At 36.0% G+C, this 18,548-nt stretch overlaps 1 protein-coding gene across 1 annotated transcript in view; it reads left to right on the top strand.

The window, feature by feature from the left end:
• Positions 1-15,772: 15,772 nt before the first annotated feature.
• Positions 15,773-18,548, top strand: part of PLK4 (polo like kinase 4) — an 18,662-nt gene continuing 15,886 nt past the window's right edge. The window contains exons 1-4 of the mRNA XM_002922192.4: positions 15,773-16,053; positions 16,709-16,804; positions 17,580-17,675; positions 17,755-17,869. Of these exons, the coding sequence (XP_002922238.2) occupies positions 16,024-16,053; positions 16,709-16,804; positions 17,580-17,675; positions 17,755-17,869 (337 nt within the window). The 5' untranslated portion in view covers positions 15,773-16,023. The remainder of the gene's footprint in view (positions 16,054-16,708; positions 16,805-17,579; positions 17,676-17,754; positions 17,870-18,548) is intronic.

Genomic DNA, 18,548 nt, shown 5'->3' with positions numbered 1-18,548 from the left:
TTTTCCAAGCACAATGGTATAAAACTGGAAGTTAATTACACAAAGACTTGAAAATTCACAAATATGTGGAGACTAAACAATGTGCTACCAAACAACAATGAGGCAAAGAAAATATCAAAAAAGAAATTAAAAAAAAATACCTTGAGACAAATGAAAATGGAAATATAACTTACCAAAACTTGCGTGGTGCACCCAAAGCAGTTCTAAAAGGGAAGTTCACAGTGATAAATGCCAACCTCAAGAAACAAGAGGTTTCAAATAAACAAGCTAACTTTACACCTCAAAGGACCAAAAAGGAAAAAAAAAAAAGTTAGTAGGAGTAAGGAAATAAAAAAGATTACAGCAAGATAAATGAAATAGAGACTAAAAAGACAATAGGATCAGTGAAACTAAGCGTTTGTCCTTTGCAAAGATAAACAAAAGTAGCAAGACTTTTGCAAGAGTCATCAAGAAAAAAGAGAGACATCAAATAAGTCAGAAATGAAAGCAATATAACAACTGGATACCACAGAAATTCAAAGGTTCATAAGAAACTACTATGAACAAGTATATGCCAACCACATGGACAACCTAAAAGAAATGGAAAAATTCCTATAAACATACATTCTACCAAGACTGAATCATGCTGACATAGAATATGTGAACAAACTGATTATTGGTAAGGAGACTGAATCAGTAACCAAAAACCTCCCAATAAACAAAAGTCCTAGAACGTAGAGCTTCGGTGATAAATTCTACCAAACTTTCAAAGAAGAATTAATACCAACCCTTCTCAAGCTCTTAAAAAAAAAAAAAAACCTGAAGAGGAGGGAATTCATCCAAACTCATTTTATGGGACCGCCATTACTCTGGTATCAAAACCGGACAAAGATGCCACAAGAAAACAATGTTACAGGCCAATATCCCTGATAAACATTAAAAACCTCAACAAAATATAAGCAAGCCAGATTCAAGAATACGTAAAAAGGATCATACACCTCCATCAAGAGGCATTTATTCTAGGGATGCAAGGATGGTTCAACATCCACAAACCAATAAATGTGATACACTACATTATCATGATCATCTCAATAGATGCAGAAAAAGCATTTAAAAAAAGCTAACATCCATTTACGATGAAAATTCTCAATAAAGTGGTTATAGAGGGAATATGCCTCAACATAAGAAAGGCCATATATGACAAGGCCACAGCTAACATCATACTTAATGGTGAAAGACTGAAAGTTTTTCCTCTAACACCAGGAACAAGATGAGGTGTCCACTTTCACCACTTCTGTTCAACACAGTACTTGAAATTCTAACTAGAGCAATCAAACAAGAAAAAATAATTGTATCTGAATTAGAAAGGAAGAAGTAAAATTGTCTCTATTTGCAGAGGACATGATTTAATATATAGAAAATCCTAAAGGCTCCAACAACAACACAACAAAAAAAGCCCGTTAGAGCTAATAAACAAATTTAGTAAAGTTGCAAGATACCTGTGAGGCAGGTTCAACATTAAAAAATCAATTAACATAATCCATCACACAATAGGCTAAAAAGGGAAAAACCACATGATCATTTCAACATATGCAGAGAAAGTATTTGACAAAATCCAACACCCATTCATGATAAAAATTCTCAATGATCTAGAAATAGAAGGGATCTTCCTCAAATGAATAACAACTACCAAAAAACCTATACCTAATGATGCTTAATGGTGAGAGACTGGTATAAATTGTCCCACTAAGATCAGTAACAAGGCAAAAATGCCACTTCTCACCATTAGTTTTCAACATCACAGTGCAAGCATTAGCTAATGCAATAAGGCAAGGGAAGGAAATAAGTATACAAATTGGGAAGAAAGGTATGAAACTGTCGTTTTTCCCAGGTGAAATGATCAGCTATGTAGAAAAAACAAAAGAAGTGACAAAAAATCTCCTGTACCTACGTGAGTATAATAGCAAGGTTGCAGGATACAAGGTTAAAATATAAAAGTCCATTGCTTTACTATATACCAGCAGGGAAGAACTGAAAATAAAATTTAAAATACAGGAGGTTCCCGTTCAAGATGGAAAAATAGGAAGACTCTGAATTCACCTCCTTCACAGAACACACAAACTTACACCTATTAACACATCAATTCCACACAAAAAAGAACTGAGGGCTGACTGAACAACCAAAGACAGAGAGGACGACCAGAGAACAAGGGAGACAGAGATACAGTAACAAAGGGAACCCCCACCACCAACACTGCAAACAGCAGTGGGGAAGGATAGTATTGAGGGACCAGGAACAGATCCCTCTGTCCTTGGGCATAGTAAAAAACCCCAAAGTTTAGAAAAGCAACTAGCATATAAAAGACACACTAGAAATCAGCCAAACATGGGAGGAGCTGGGGGCAAGCTCTCCAAGTCACAAGGACTGGAGAACTACATGGTTTATGTTCCCACCCCACCTTAAGAGCCTAGACTGGAGCAGGGTCCAAACTATGTAACATGTGGGTCCAGTCATCTCAAAGGGCTTGCAACTTCAGCGAGCCCAGTGTCTAAAAGACCACACCAGCCCTGGACACGTTGGAACATGAGAAAAAAAAGTCATGGTTTATAAGTGCTGAGGAGGGATGCCTGGGTGGCTTAGTCGGTTAAGCGTCTGCCTTTGGCTCAGGTCATGATCCCAGGTCCTCCTTGTTCAGTGGGGAGTCCGCTTCTCCCTCTATCTGCCACTCCCCCTGCTTGTGCACATGCTCTCTGACAAATAAATAAAATCTTAAAAAAAAAAAGTGCTGAGGAATTGCAGGAACACTCTCTCTCCTTCCACCTTAAAAGGCCAGACACAATAGAGTTGGCTTACAGTGAGCCTTTGACCCCCCCAGTGAGCCCAGTCACCACAAGCCCAAAACAGCTGCCTTGAGGTGCTGAGGCACAGAAAACAAGCTGTAGTTTTCTGGGGGCTTTGGGGTGCTTTCTGTTTTTTTTTAATTGTCTTATCTTTATTTATTTTTTATTTTGATTTTTTTTTATTATGTTAGTCACCACACAGTACATCCCTGGTTTCTGATGTAAAGTTCGATGATTCATTNTTTTTTTTTAATTGTCTTATCTTTATTTATTTTTTATTTTGATTTTTTTTTATTATGTTAGTCACCACACAGTACATCCCTGGTTTCTGATGTAAAGTTCGATGATTCATTAGTAGCATATAACACCCAGTGCACCATGCAATACGTGCCCTCCTTGCTACCCATCACCTTTGTTTCTCAGAGTTCATAGTCTCTCATGCTTCTTTCCCCCTTCTGATTACTCCCCCTTTCTTTATCCCTTTCTTCCCCTACCGATCTTCCTAGTTCTTATGTTCCATAGATGAGAGAACTCATATGATAATTGTCTTTCTCTGCTTGACTTATTTCACTTAGCATTATCTCCTCCAGTGCCGTCCATGTTGCAGCAAATGTTGAGAATTCGTTCTTTCTGATAGCTGAGTAATATTCCATTGTATATATGGACCACAGCTTCTTAATCCAGTCATCTGTTGAAGGGCATCTCGGCTCCTTCCACGATTTAGCTATTGTGGACAACGGTGGTATGAACATTGGGGTGCATATGGCCCTTCTCTTCACAACGTCTGTATCTTTGGGGTAAATACCCAGTAGTGCAATGGCTGGGTCATAGGGTAGCTCAATTTTTAACTTTTAAGGGACCTCCACACTGTTTTCCAGAGTGGCTGTACCAACTTGCATTCCCACCAACAATGTAGGAGGGATCCCCTTTCTCCACATCCTCTCCAACAATTGTTGTTTCTTGCCTTGTCTATCTTTGCCATTCTAACTGGCGTAAGGTGGTATCTCAGTGTGGTTTTGATTTGAATTTCCCTGATGGCTAATGATTTTGAACATTTTTTCATGTGTCTGTTAGCCATTTGTATGTCTTCATTGGAAAAGTGTCTGTTCATATCTTCTGCCCATTTTATGATTTGTTTATTTGTTTCTCGTGTATTGAGTTTGAGAAGTTCTTTGTAGATCTTGGATACCAGTCCTTTATCTGTGGTGTCCTTTGCAAATATATTCTCCCATTCCGTGGGCTGCATCTTAGTTTTTTTGACTGTTTCCTTGGCTGTGCAGAAGCTTTTAATCTTGATGAAGTCTCACAAGTTCATTTTATCTTTTGTTTCTCCTGTCTTTGGAGATGTGTCATAAAAAAGGTTGCTGAGGCCGATGTCGTAGAGGTTGCTGCCTATGTTCTCCTCTAGGATTTTGATGGATTCCTGTCTCACATCGAGGTCTTTCATCCATTTGGAGTTGATCTTTGTGTATGATGTGAGAGAGTGCTCAAGTTTCATTCTTTTGCAGGTAGCTGTCCAATTTTCCCAGCACCATTTATTGAAGACACTGTCTTTTTTCCACCAGATGTTTTTTCCTGCTTTATCAAAGATTAGTTGCCCAAAGAGCCGAGGGTCCATTTCTGGGTTCTCTATTCTGTTCCATTGGTCTATGTGTCTGTTTTTGTGCCAGTACCATGCTGTCTTTGTGATCACAGTTTTGTAGTACACCTCGAAATCCGGCATTGTGATGCCCCCAACTTTGTTTTTCCTTTTCAACAGTTCCTTGGCGATGTGGGGCCTTTTCTGGTTCCATACAAATTTAAGGACTATTTGTTCCAGTTCTTTGAAAATGTTTTTTAATTTTTATTTTACTTTGTAAAATTTGTCTTGTTATTCTTTTTGGTTTTGTTCTTTTCTTTCTTGTTCTTTTTTAAATTCTCTTTTTTCTTCTTTTTCTTTATGCTTTTTTCTTTCTCTGTTTTCTTTTCTTCTTTTATTTTATTCTTTTCTTTTTTTTCTGTTATTTTTTATTGGTATTTTTTCTATAAAAAACCACAGTATAAGACTAGCATACAGAGCCACAACTCCAGCCAGCCAGCAAAAGCCATCAAGCACACACAGTCTGCCTAGGGGATTCCATACACAATTCCTTAAACACTAGGAGAAGTAGTTCTAATTCATGGAAACAAACACAGAAAGTCACATAAATGTAAATACAGAGGAATATGCTCCAAAGGAAAGAACAAGGAAAAAACCTCAGAAAAAGACCTAAGTGAAACAAAGATAAGCAATATGCTCAATAAGGAATTTAAAGGAATGATCATAAGATACTCACTGGGCTGGGAGAAAAGATTGGACAACTCAGTTACACTTTCAACAGAGATAGAAAACGTTAAAAGAACCAATCAGAGTTGAAGAATACAATAACTGAAATAAAAAACAAACTAGAGGAAATCAACAGATTAGAGGATGTGGAAGTACATAACAGTGATCTGGAAGACAAGGGAATAGAAAGCACACAGGCTGAACAGCAAAAAGAGAAAAGAACTGAAAAAAAAATGAGGATAGATTAAGAGATCCCTTAGACAACATCAAGTGAACAAACATTTGTATTAAAGGGGTCCCAGAAGAAGAGAGAGAAAGGTGTAGGAAATGTATTTGAAGACATAACAACTGAAAACTTTCCTAACCTATGGAGGGAAATAGACATTAGAGTCAAAGAAGCACAGAGAGTTCCAGATAAGCTGAACCCAAGGAGGACCACATCGCAACAGATAATAATTAAAATGCCAAAGATTAAAGATAAAAAAATCTTAAAAGAAGCAGATGAGAAATAAAAAGGTCCCTAAAAGGAAAGCCTATAAAGCTCTCAGCTGATTTTTCAGCAAAAACTTTGCAAGCCAGAGGGAGTGACATGTTATATTCAAAGTAGGGAAAGGAAAAAAACCTACAACAAGGACTGTAACCTGGGAAGGTTATCATTCAAATTTGAAATAGAGATAGAGTTTTCCAGACAAACAAAAGATACAGGAGTTTATCACCACTATGCCAACCTTCCAAGAAATGTTAAAGGAACTTCTTTAAATGGAAAACAAATGGCCATAACTGGACATAAAAATATATGAATAATAAGATAAAATATGACAACATATACATAAAATGTGGAGAAAGGAGTAGAAAAGGAAGACAAGGGGAAAACTAAAAAAGAAAAATTCTTTTTCTTTTCTGTTTTATTGTTATTGTTGTTGCTAAAGAATGTGTTTGTACTTAAATGTCCATCAAATTAATATGGACTGCTATTTACTTATAATGTTATATATGAACCTCATGGTAACCACAAATCCAATAACTATGATAGATACAGAAAAAATAAAGAGAAAGAAAGCCAAACAAAATACTATATTCATTGATCACAAAAAAGAGAGCAAGAGAAAAGAAACAAAGAACTATAAAAAGAAACAGAAAACAAATTTTTTGAAGTTTTTATTTAAATTCCAGTTAGTTGGGGTGCCTGAGTGGCTCAGTCACTTAAGGGTCTGCCTTCAGCTCAGGTCATGATCCTGGGGTCCTGGGATCAAGCTCTGTGTCAGGCTCCCTGCTCAGCAGGGAGTCTGCTTCGCGCTCTACCTCTAGCTCATGCTTTCTCTCTCTCAAATAAATAAATCTTTAAAAAATATATAAATAAATTCCAGCTAACATACAGTGTAATATTAGTTTCAGGTGTATAACATAGTGATTGAACACTTTCACATATCACATGGTGCACATTGCAAGTGCCCTCCTTAATCCCCATCACCTATTTAACCCATCCCCCCACCCACCACCCTTCTGGAAATGATCAGTACGTTCTCTATAGTTAACAGTCTGTTTCTTGGTTTGTCTCTCTTTTCCTTTGATCATTTGTTTTGTTTCTTAAATTTCACAAATGAATGAAATCATGGTATGTCTTTTTCTGACAATATTCTGCTAGGTGGTCTATAGTTTGGTTTTTATTTTTAGGCTTATGATCCGTTTTTAGTTAACTTTTGTGAAGCTCACAAGGTCTGTGCCTAGATTCTTTTTTTTTTTTTGTACTTGGATATCCAGCTGTTCTCACGCCATTTGTTGAAAAGACTTATCTTCTTTCCATTGTATTTGCCTTTGCTCCTATGTCAACAATCAGTTGACTATATTTAGGGCGGGGTCTATTTCTGGGCTCTATATTCTTTTCCATTGATCTACTTGTCTGTTCTTTCACCAATACCACACTGTATTGATTACTGTAGCTTTATAGTAACTCTTGATATCAGGTGGTATCTAACCTCTAACTTTTTCTTTTTCAATATTTTATTGGCTATTCTGGGGTTTTTGCCTCTCCATATAAATTTTAGAATTTTTGGTTTGAAATTTTATTTATTTTTTATTCGAGTATAGTTCACACAATATTAGTACATTAGTATCTGGCATATAATATAGTGACTCAACAACTCTATACATTATGCTATGTTGACCGGAAGTGTAGCTGCCTTCTGTCACTATACAATGCTCTTAAATTATTGACATACTCCCTATGCTATACATTTTATTCCATGACTTCCATAATTGGAAGCCCGTATCTTCCATTCCCTTTCACTCATTGTGCACATCCCCCAGCCTTCTCCCCTTTAGCAACCATCAGTTTGTTCTCTATAGTTATATATCTGATTCTCTTTTTGGTTTGTTTATTCATTATGCTTTCTACATTCCACAATTAAGTGAAATCATATGCTATTTGTCTTTCTCTGTCTGATTTCACTTAGCATAACACTTTCCATGTCTATCCATGTTATTGCAAATGACAAGATCTCATCCTTTTTATGACTACATAATATTCGTGTGTGTGTGTGTGTGTGTGTGTGTGTATTCTTTATTCATCTATCAGTGGACACTGGGTTGCTTTCATACCTTGGCTATTGTAAATAACACTGCAGTAAACATAGGGGTGCATATATCTTTTCAAATTAGTATTTTGTTTTCTTTAGGTAAATACCCAGTAGTGGAATTAGTGGATCATATACTATTTTTTTCTTTTTTAATATTTATATTCTTTTTTTAAAGATTTATTTATTTATTTATTTATTTATTTAGTGGGAAGAAGGGCAGAAGGAAAGGGAGAGAGAATCCTAAGCAGGCTCCACACTGATGCGGAGCTTGATATCATGACCCTGAGATGATGATCTGAGCTGAAATCAAAAGTTGGATGTTTAACCGACTGAGCCACGCAGGCGCCCCTGGATCATATACTATGTCTATTTTTAACTTTTTGTAGAATCTCCATGCTGTTTTCCACAGTGGCTATACCAATCTACATTCCTACCAACAGTATGCCAGTGCTCCTTTTTCTCCACATTCTTACCAATATTTGTTATTTCTTGTCTTTTTGATTCTAGCCATTGTGACAGGTGTAAGGTGGTATCTCATTGATTTACATATCCCTGATGATTAGTAATGTTGAGCCTCTTTTCATGTGTCTGTTGGCCATCTGGATGTCTTCTTTATAAAAATGTCTATTCAGGTCCTCTGTCCATTTTTAATTGGATTATTTGGGGGTTTTTTTGTGTTAAGTTGTGTAAGTTCCTCGTATATTTGGGATATTAACCCTTTATCATATATATCATTTGCAAATATCTTCTCCCATCCTGTAGGTTGCCTTTTTGTTTTGTTGATGGTTTCCTTTGTTGTGCAAAAGCTTTTTAGTTTGTATAGTTTATTTTTGCTTTTGTTTCCCCTGCCTCAAGAGACATATCCAGAAAAATGTTTCTATGGCTGATGTCAGAGAAATTACTGCCTATATTTTCTTCTAGGAGTTTTATGGCTTTAGGTCTCACATTTAGGTCTTTAATCCATTTTGAGTTTATTTTTGTGTATGGTTTGAGAAAAAGGTCCAGTTTCATTCTTTTGTATGTGGCCGTCCAGTTTCCCAGCACTATTTATTGAAGACTCTGTTTTCTCCCCCTTGGATATTTTTTGCCTCCTTTGTCATAGATCAATTGACCATAGAAGTGTGGGGTTATTTCTGGATTCTCTCTCTTTCATTGATGTATGTGTCTATTTTTGTGCCAGTACCATATTGTTTTGATCGTGACATCTTTGTCTCTTAAAATCTAGAATTGTGATGTCTCTAGCTTTTTTCTTCTTTCTCAAGATTGCTTTGGCTATTTGGGATCATTAGTGGTTCCATACAAATTTTAGTATTATTTGCTCTAATTCTGTAAAAAATTCTATTGGTATTTTGGTAAGGATTGCATTGATTCTGTAGATTGCTTTGGGTATATGGACATTTTAACAACATTAGTTTTTCCAATCTATGAGTATAGAATGTCTTTCCATTTATTTGTGCTGTCTTTGATTTATTTCATCAATGTTTTACAATTTTCAGAGTAAAGTCTTCCACCTCTTTGGTTAAGTTTATGCCTAGGTAATTTATTCTTTTTGGTGCAATTGTAAATGGAACTGTTTTCTTAATTTCTCTCTCTGCTACTCCATTATTAGTGTACAGAAATGCAACTGATTTCTGGTATTAATTTTTTATCCTGCAAGTTTACTGAATTCACATATTCTAATAGTTTTTTGGTAGAGTCTTTAGGGTTTTCTACATAAAGTATCCTGTCATCTGCAAATAGTGGCAGTTTAAATTCTTCCTTACCAATATGAATGCCTCTTCTTTTCTTTGTCTGATTGCTATGGCTAGGACTGTCAGTACTATGGAAAATGAAAGTGAAAAGAATGCACATCCTTATCTTTTTCTTGATCTTAGAGGAAAATCTTTCAGTTTTTTACCACTGACTATGATGTTAGCTGTGGATTTTTCATATATGGCCTTTATTATGTTGAGGTTCCTTCCCTCAAAACCCATTTTGCTGAGAATCTTTAACATGAACAGATGTTGAATTTTGGTCAGATGCTTTTTCTACATCTATTGAGATGATATGATTTTTTTATCCTTCATTTTGTTAATGTGTATCACACTGATTGATCTATGAATATTGAACCATTGTTATAGCTGAGGAATAAATCCCACATGAATATTGTGACTGATCCTTTTAATGTATTGTTGAATATTGTTTGAAGATTTTTACATCTTTGTTTATCAGAGAAATTGGTCTGTGGTTTTCTTTTTTTGTGGTGTTTTGTCTGGTTTTGTTATCAGGGTAATGCTAGCTTCAAGGAATGTATTTGGAAGCTTTTCTTCNTTATTGAGATGATATGATTTTTTTATCCTTCATTTTGTTAATGTGTATCACACTGATTGATCTATGAATATTGAACCATTGTTATAGCTGAGGAATAAATCCCACATGAATATTGTGACTGATCCTTTTAATGTATTGTTGAATATTGTTTGAAGATTTTTACATCTTTGTTTATCAGAGAAATTGGTCTGTGGTTTTCTTTTTTTGTGGTGTTTTGTCTGGTTTTGTTATCAGGGTAATGCTAGCTTCAAGGAATGTATTTGGAAGCTTTTCTTCCTCTTTTGTTTTTTGGAATTATTTGAGGAGAATAGGCATTGCATTTTCTTTAAACGTTTGGTAGAATTCATTTGTGAATCCTTCGGTACCTGGACTTTTATTTTTTGGTAGTTTTTTGATTACCACTTCACTTTTGTTACTTGTAATTGGTCTATTCAGGTTTTCTATTTCTTCCTGGTTCAGTTTTGGAAGATTGTATGTTTCTAGAAATTTATCCATTTCTCCTAAGTTGTCCAGTTTGTTGGCATATTATTTTTCATAATACTCTCTTATAATCCTTTATATTCCTGTGGTGTCAGTTGTTACTTCTTATCTCTGTTTCTGATTTTATTTATTTTTGTTCTTTCTCTTTTATTCTTGATGAGTCTTGCTGTTGGTTTGTCAATTTTGTCTATCTTTTTAAAGAACTAGCTCTTAGTTTCATTGTTTTTTGTTTTTTAGTCTCTATGTAATTTATTTCTGCTCTGATCTTTATTATTTCCTTTCTTCTACATACCTTGGGCTTTGTTTGTTTTTCTTTTTCTAGTTCATTTAGGTATAAGGTTAGATTGTTTGAGTTTTATCTTGTTTCTTGAGTTAGGTTTGTTTGTTATATACTACCCTCTTAGAACTGCTTTCTTTGTGTCCCAGAGATTTGGGACCAGTGTGTTTTCATTTCTATGTTTATGTATTTTTTTATTTCTTCTTTGATTTCTTCATTGACCCATTGGTTGTTTAGTATAATGTTGTTTAGTCTGTATGAGTTTGTGTTTTTTCCCTTTTTTTTCTTGTGATTCATTTTTTCGTTCATACTGTTGTGGTTGGAAAAGATGCATGATATGATTTCAGTCTTCTTAAGTTTACTGAGACTTATTTTGTGGCCTAACATGTGATCTATCCTGGAGAACGTTCCATGTGCACTTGAAAAGAATGTGTATTGTGTTCTTTTTGGATAGAATGTTCTTTATATGTCTATTATGTCCATCTTGTCAAATGTTATTCAAAGACATTGCTTCCTTATTGATTTTCTGCTGGGATGACCTATTCACTGATGTAAGTGGATTTTTAAAGTCCCCAACTATTATCTTATTACCATCAATTTCTCCCTTTATGTCATTAATATTTGCCTTATGGATTTATGTACTCCAGTGTTGGGTGCATAGATATTTACAACTGCTATATCCTCTCACTGGATTATCATTTTAACATTATATAATGCCCTTCTTTGTGTCTTGTTACATTGTATTTTTAAAGTCTATTTTGTCTTGATATAAGTAGTGTTACCCTTTTCAGAATAGAAAACTTTGCATAGTGAATGTATTTCCATCCTTTTACTTTCAGTCTCTGTATTCATCTTTAGGTCTGAGGTGAATATCTTGTGGGCAGAATATAGATGGGTGTTCATTTTTATCCATTCTGCCTCTCTAAGTCTTGATTGGAGTACTTTTACATTTATATTTAAAGTAATTCTTGATAGGTATGTACTTACTACCATTTTAAAAATTAATTTTCAGGAAAGAGAAAAGACCCAAATAAATAAAATCACAAATGAGAAAGAAGAAATAACAACCAATAGCACAGAAATAGAATTATAAGAGAATATTATTAAAAAACTATGTGCCAACAAATTGGACAGCCTAGAAGAAATGGATAAATACCTAGAAACATGAATTACCAAAACTGAAACAGGAAGAAATAGAAAATTTGAACGGAACAATAATCAGCAAAGAAATTGAATCAGTAACTTAAAAATCCTGACAAACGAAAGTCCAGGACCAGATGGCTTCACAGGTGAATTCTTCCAAACATCTAAAGAAGAATTAATACCTAATCTTCTCAAATTATTCCAAAAAATAGAAAAGGAAGGAAAACTTCCAAATTCATTCTAGGAGGCTCACATCACCCTGATACCAAAACCAGATAAAGACACAACAAAAAAAGAGAGCTATAGGCCAATATCTCTGATGAACTTAGATACAAAATCCTCAAGAAAATACTAGCAAACCAAATTCAACAATACATTTAAAAAATCATTCAGCACAATCAAGTGGGATTTATTCCTGCGTGCAAGGGTGGTTCAGTATTCACAAATCAATCAACATGATACACCTCATCAATAAGAGAAAGGAGAAGAGCCATTTAATCATTTCAATAGATGCAGAAAAAGCATTTAACAAAGTACAACAGCCATTCATAATAAAAACCCTCAACAAAGTAGGTTTAGAGGGAACATACCTCAACATAATCAAGGCTACGTATGAAAAACCCACAAGTAACACGATCCTCAATGGGGAAAAACTAATAGCCTTTCCCCTAAGATCAGGAACAAGACAAGGATGTCCACTCTTACCACTTTTATTCAACATAATACTGGAAGTCCTAGCCACAGCAATCAGACAACACAAAGAAATAAAAGGCATCCAAATTGGTAAGGAAGAAATAAAACCTTCATTATTTGCAGATGACATGATACTATATATAGAAAACCAGAAAGAGTACACCAAAGACCTGATAGAACTGATAAACAAATTCAGTGAAGTATCAGGATACAAAATCAATGTACAGAAATCTCTGGAATTTCCATACACCAATAATGAAACAGCAGAAAGAGAACAGCAGAAAAGAATGCAACTGCACCAAAAATAATAAGACACTTAAGAATGAACCTAATCAAAGAGTTGAAAGACCTGTATATGAAACTATAAAACACTGATGAAAGAAATTGAAGATGACACAAAGAAATGGAAAGCCATTCTATGCTCATGGGTTGGAAGAAAAATCCTATTAATATGTCTATACTACCCCAAACAATCTACACATTTAATGCAAACCCTATCAAAATACCACCAGCACTTTTCACAGAGCTTGAAAAAACAATCCTATAATTTATAAGGATCCACAGAAGACCACTAATAGCCAAAGGAATCTTGAAAAAAAAAAAGGCAAGGCTAGAGGCATCACAATTCCAGACTTCAATTATATCATACTGGCACAAATATCAACAGATAGATCAATGGAACAGAATAGAAAACTCAGAAATAAACCCACAATTTATGGTTAATTAATCTTTGAGAGAACAGGAGAGAATGTCTAATGGGAAAAATACAGTCTCTTCATCAAACATTGGGAAAACTGGTCAGCTACATGCAAAAGAACGAAACTGGACCACTTGCTTACGCCATACAGAGAAGTGATTTCAAAATGGATGAAAGACCTAAATATGAGACTTGAAGCCATAAAAATCCTAGAAGAGAACATAGGCAGTAACTTCTTCGACATTAGCTGCAGCAACTTCTTTCTAGATATGTTTTCCGAGGTAAGGGAAACAAAAGCAAAAATAAACTACTGAGACTACATCAAAATAAAAAGCTGCTGCACAGCAAAGGAAACAATCAACAAAACTAAAGGTCAACCTATGGAATGGGAGAAGATATTTGCAAATGACATATCCAATAAGGCTTTAGTATCCAAAATATATAAAGAACTGATAAATTTCAACAACCCAAAAATGAAAAATCAAATTAAAAAATGGGCAGAGACACGAATAGACATTCCTCTCAAGAAGACATACAAATGGCCAACAGACACATTAAAAAGGTGCTCAACATCAATTACTATCAAGGAAATGCAAATCAAAACTACAATGAGATACCACCTCACGCCTGTCAGAATGGCTAAAATCAACAATATAAAAAAAAAAACCTGTTGGCAAGGGTGTGGAGAATAAGGAACCCCCTTGCACTGTTGTTGGGAATGCAAGCTGGGGCAGCCATTCTGGAGAACTGTAATGGAGGTTCCTCAAAAAGTTAAAAATAGAACTACCATATGATCTAGCAACTGTACCATTGGGTATTTATTCCCCCCCCAAAAAAGACACTAATTTAAAGGGATACATGCACCAGGATGTTTATAGTAGCATTATCTACAATAGCCAAATTATGGAAGCAGCCCAAGTGTCCACTGATTGATGAATGGATAAATAAGCAGTGGTATATATACAATGGAATATTATTCAGCCATAAAAAGAATGAAATCTTGCCATTTGCAACAACATGATGGAGCTAGAGAATATTATGCTAAACGAAATAAGTTAATCAGAGGAAGACATATCATATGAGTTCACTCATATGTGGAGTTTAAGAAACGAATGATCAAAGGAGAAAAAGAGAAAGAGAGAAACAAACCAAGAAATAGACTCTTAACCATAGCGAATAAACTGATGGTTACCAGAAGGGAGGAGGTTGGGGGTCATGGGTGAAATAGGTATTGTCATGTTGAGCACTGGGTGATGAATGGAATTGTTGAATCACTATATTGTACACCTGAAATTAATATAATATTGTATGTTAACTATACTGGAATTAAAATAAATAAAAACAACAAAAGAAGAAAAATTGTGTTTTTTAACAAGTCAATATAATATCTGATATTAATGGAATAAAGGATAACCCCCCAAAAAGCCCCACAGTTGATAGTCAATTACATGAATTTCTTGAAAACTCAACATCAAAATCAAGTCTAATTGAAAGACTGGACTCTGGAACCACTGCTCAAGCATTATCACATATAATCTTTAAGGAAGGATTTTTAGAAATGAAAGGGAAATTTTGACTTTTCTCTAAATAGTTTTTTTATAGTTTGCAGGTAGACAAACTTAAGTAAACTTAATATTATCTATTAATGTGGAAGAAAAGAGTTTTCCATTAAGAAACAGAAGATCTACGGGTGCCTGGGTGGCTCATTGGGTTAAGCATCAAACTCTTAATTCCGCTCAGGTCATGATCTCAGGGTCCTGAGATGAACCCCACATGGGGCTCAGCGCTCAGTGGTGAGTCAGCTTGAGATTCTCTCGCTCCCTCTGCACCCCCTCCCCCCAAAAATAAAATCTTAAAGAAAAAAAAAAAAGAAGAAACAATATCTAAGCTTGTGGTATAGTCAGTTTTAAATCCTTAATATCACAGTCTTCTTATCTGCAAAAAGTGTATCATTCCAACCTTACAGATGTCTCCTTTAATCAATACATTGCATAAAGCGTGCGAGATCTCTTCAATGTAAGTTGCTATACAAATAACATAATTAATAGCAACTTACCAAGATAAAGATAGAGTTCAATTTCTTAAAGTCCCATGCACATTCATTACAGTGATGAAAATCTATGGAGTAAACGCAGAGTTGTAAAGGGTGTTTAAGCCATGTAATGATTTTTTTTTTCCCTGTGCCATTCTGTCAAATTTAAACATTTGAACTTTTAAAATCGTTTTAAACCCTTTATAGAAATGCAGGTAGTTTTCCAGACCGTCAGGTGAGTAGCCTACCAGTTATAAGTCTCATCTCTCAAGCTAGCTCTTTTATCCACAGTAAACCCGGCCATCTGAAACCTTGACCGCCAACATAGCTCAGCAATGCTACAGGGCGACCAGACCATTTCCGGTTCCAGGCCCCTTCGGCCTGAAGGAAAGCCTACCACGCATGCGCGGCCAGCGCAGCCTCTCCGGAGCGACCGGTCTCTTTACGTCACCGCTAGCCTGGCTGGGACGGCAACCGGCGGGAGTTTTTCAAAATGGGAGCGCGGAGGCGCCGCCCCGGTCTCGGAAGGTACCCGGGAGGCCTTTCGGTGGCTGTGCAGCCGTCGCCCGGAGCGGCGGCCTAGAGAGCCAAGCCTGATGGGCGCCAAGACCGGCTGGCTGCTTGGAGCGCTGCCTCGAAGGGACTACGTGAAGGAAGCTAATCTGGGGAGCACAGGCCTGAGCCTGGAAATATGGCGACTTGCATCGGGGAGAAGATCGAGGTGAAAAGTCTTGGCAATCTTCTGCGGGGCAGGTTGTAGGGGGGAGGTAGTTGGAGTGGCAGGACTCGAGACTGCTCAGGAAGGGGGCAAGCGAATTTAACGGCTGCGGGGCCGGCGCCGAGGTGCTTTGGGAGAGTCCTAACCGCCCTCCAGGCTGTCTAGGGCGGAGCTCCCCGCCCCTCAGACTGAGGTGTTGGGGGACAGGTGAGTCGCTCGCAGCCCCGCCCGTCTGCCTTCAGACACCAAGGCTATCCCGCCCGGTCTCCCGCGCTAGAACAGGGCAGAGCTGCCTCCCCCTTCTCCGAGGGGATGGCGGTTACCTCCGGCGGGAGCTGAGGCGGGATTCCAGTCGTGCCCTCTGCTCGCAGGGGTTGGCTGGAGGTTGGAGTGAAGTGCTGAAGTTGCACTGAGGTTGAGGAAGCAGTTCATTAGGGTGCTGTATCTGAAGCCCAGCCTGGACTTTCAGGGATCCCCGCCAGGTGTCAACATGCTTTCCACCCCAGACACCTGCTGTATCGAGGTGTAATACCTGCTTGAATTTTGAATTCATATTCCCTTCTTGATCCATTTTATCATCTTTTTCCAGTCTTTTCCTGTCTGTCTGCTTTTTTACTCCTGTGAGTCATTACACGTATCTTTAATTTTAACTTTTAAGGATTTTAAAGTTGGAAATCTGCTTGGTAAAGGATCATTTGCTGGTGTCTACAGAGCTGAGTCCATTCACACTGGTTTGGAAGTTGCAATCAAAATGGTAAGAATATATTAATCAACTTTTCACCTCTCCTTTGCAAGTAATTAGAGAGGTGACTTAAGATGTAAGAAACTCCTTACCTATGAAGCTTTGTTTTTGATTAAGGGTGGAAGACAATAGTGCCAAGTCCAGCGATTGACCTTGGGATGTCTTAGGAGATCCTTGACTATGCTTAAATAAGTGTTTTATCTTCATTAATGTTCAGTAGACCTAGTACTTGTTATTATGAAAACTTGCAGTAATTGGTAGAAATCAAAGAACAAATAATTTGTTTATAATAATGAGTAGGACTTGTGCCTAGTTCTATATTACACTGTAACAATCTAAAATACTATGTTTTGATTGTTAGGGGGTCAGTCTAATAGGAGTATCATAAACAAATTGAGAATCATTTATCTAAACCAGTAGGGAAAGGGAAGTTTTATTTTAAAGGTTGTCTAGCAGAAAAAGAGGAACAGGGTGAAAAAAAACAAAAATATAAAGCTTGGCTAGATTTTTGTTGTTGTTATTATAGATATGATCATTGTGCTATTAAATTCTTTAAGTTGAGAGAGGATATTAGAATGCATTGGGTAAACTTACTTAATGTCCACTTTGCCAAGCACTCTGTTAGGTGCATGGAGAAAACAGACAACAGAGTAAATTGATCTCATAAAGAAATAGATAAAAGGACTTAAGAATATTTTAAAGCATGCTTCCCCTTCAAAGTTAACTTTTGAAAACTTCACATTTGCAAGTTCATCACCAACATTTAAATGTCTCATGTTATTTTTAGATAGATAAGAAAGCCATGTACAAAGCTGGAATGGTGCAGAGAGTCCAAAATGAGGTGAAAATACATTGCCAGTTGAAACATCCTTCCGTCTTGGAGGTAATACAAATTTTATAAAAGTGACCAAGGACATTAAATTTTTGTATATTATCATTTACTATGCCCTTTTACATTTCAGCTGTATAACTATTTTGAAGATAGCAATTATGTGTATCTAGTATTAGAAATGTGCCATAATGGAGAAATGAACAGGTATCTAAAGAACAGAATGAAACCATTCTCAGAAAACGAAGGTAGGTGGCTGCTTTTTTTCTTTTTGTGTATATAAATTTTACTCTTTAAAAACTAGTTTTTGAAGAATGTGCTATTTTGTAATATTTAATAAAGCTGTTTAAATTATTACTTTGGGCTAGAAAAGGAGACTCCCCCTCCCCCTCAAAATCAGAAAAGGGGTTAATTCCTGTAAATAATTTAAGCATTACAGAAGTAAAAGGAGAAATTTGTTATCCATCTTTCCTCAAAACCTCATTTTAAATTAAATCATTGGTAGCAATTTAGTGTGTATCCTTTCAGGTCTAGAGATAAGCTTTTTAGACTGTTACTGATGTCTATAAAGTAGTTCCTAAGTCAAACACAAATAACTATTAAAGTCATTTATTGTAGAAAATGTCAAACATACAAGTAGAAGGAGTAGTATAATGAGCCTTCAGCTTCTAAAGCTATCAGTTCATGATCAAATATTTCATTTGTACCCTTCTTATTCCCCCAATTTTCCAGAGTATTTTGAAGCTGATGGTAGACAACTTTGTGTCTATAAATATTTTGGTATATAACTTTAAAAAATAAGAACTTTAAAAAAATAATAATAATAACCACAAAGTCATTATCACACCCAGTAATTCCCTAGTATCAAATGCATAGTCAGTTTCAACTTCCGTAGTTTCTTTTTTTTTTTTTTTTTTTTTTATTTTG

The sequence above is a fragment of the Ailuropoda melanoleuca genome, chromosome 5, assembly GCF_002007445.2.
Source record: "Ailuropoda melanoleuca isolate Jingjing chromosome 5, ASM200744v2, whole genome shotgun sequence".
Taxonomy (NCBI): domain Eukaryota; kingdom Metazoa; phylum Chordata; class Mammalia; order Carnivora; family Ursidae; genus Ailuropoda; species Ailuropoda melanoleuca.
Note: the sequence above shows the minus strand (reverse complement) of the source record. Positions and strands in the feature narration are given on the sequence as shown.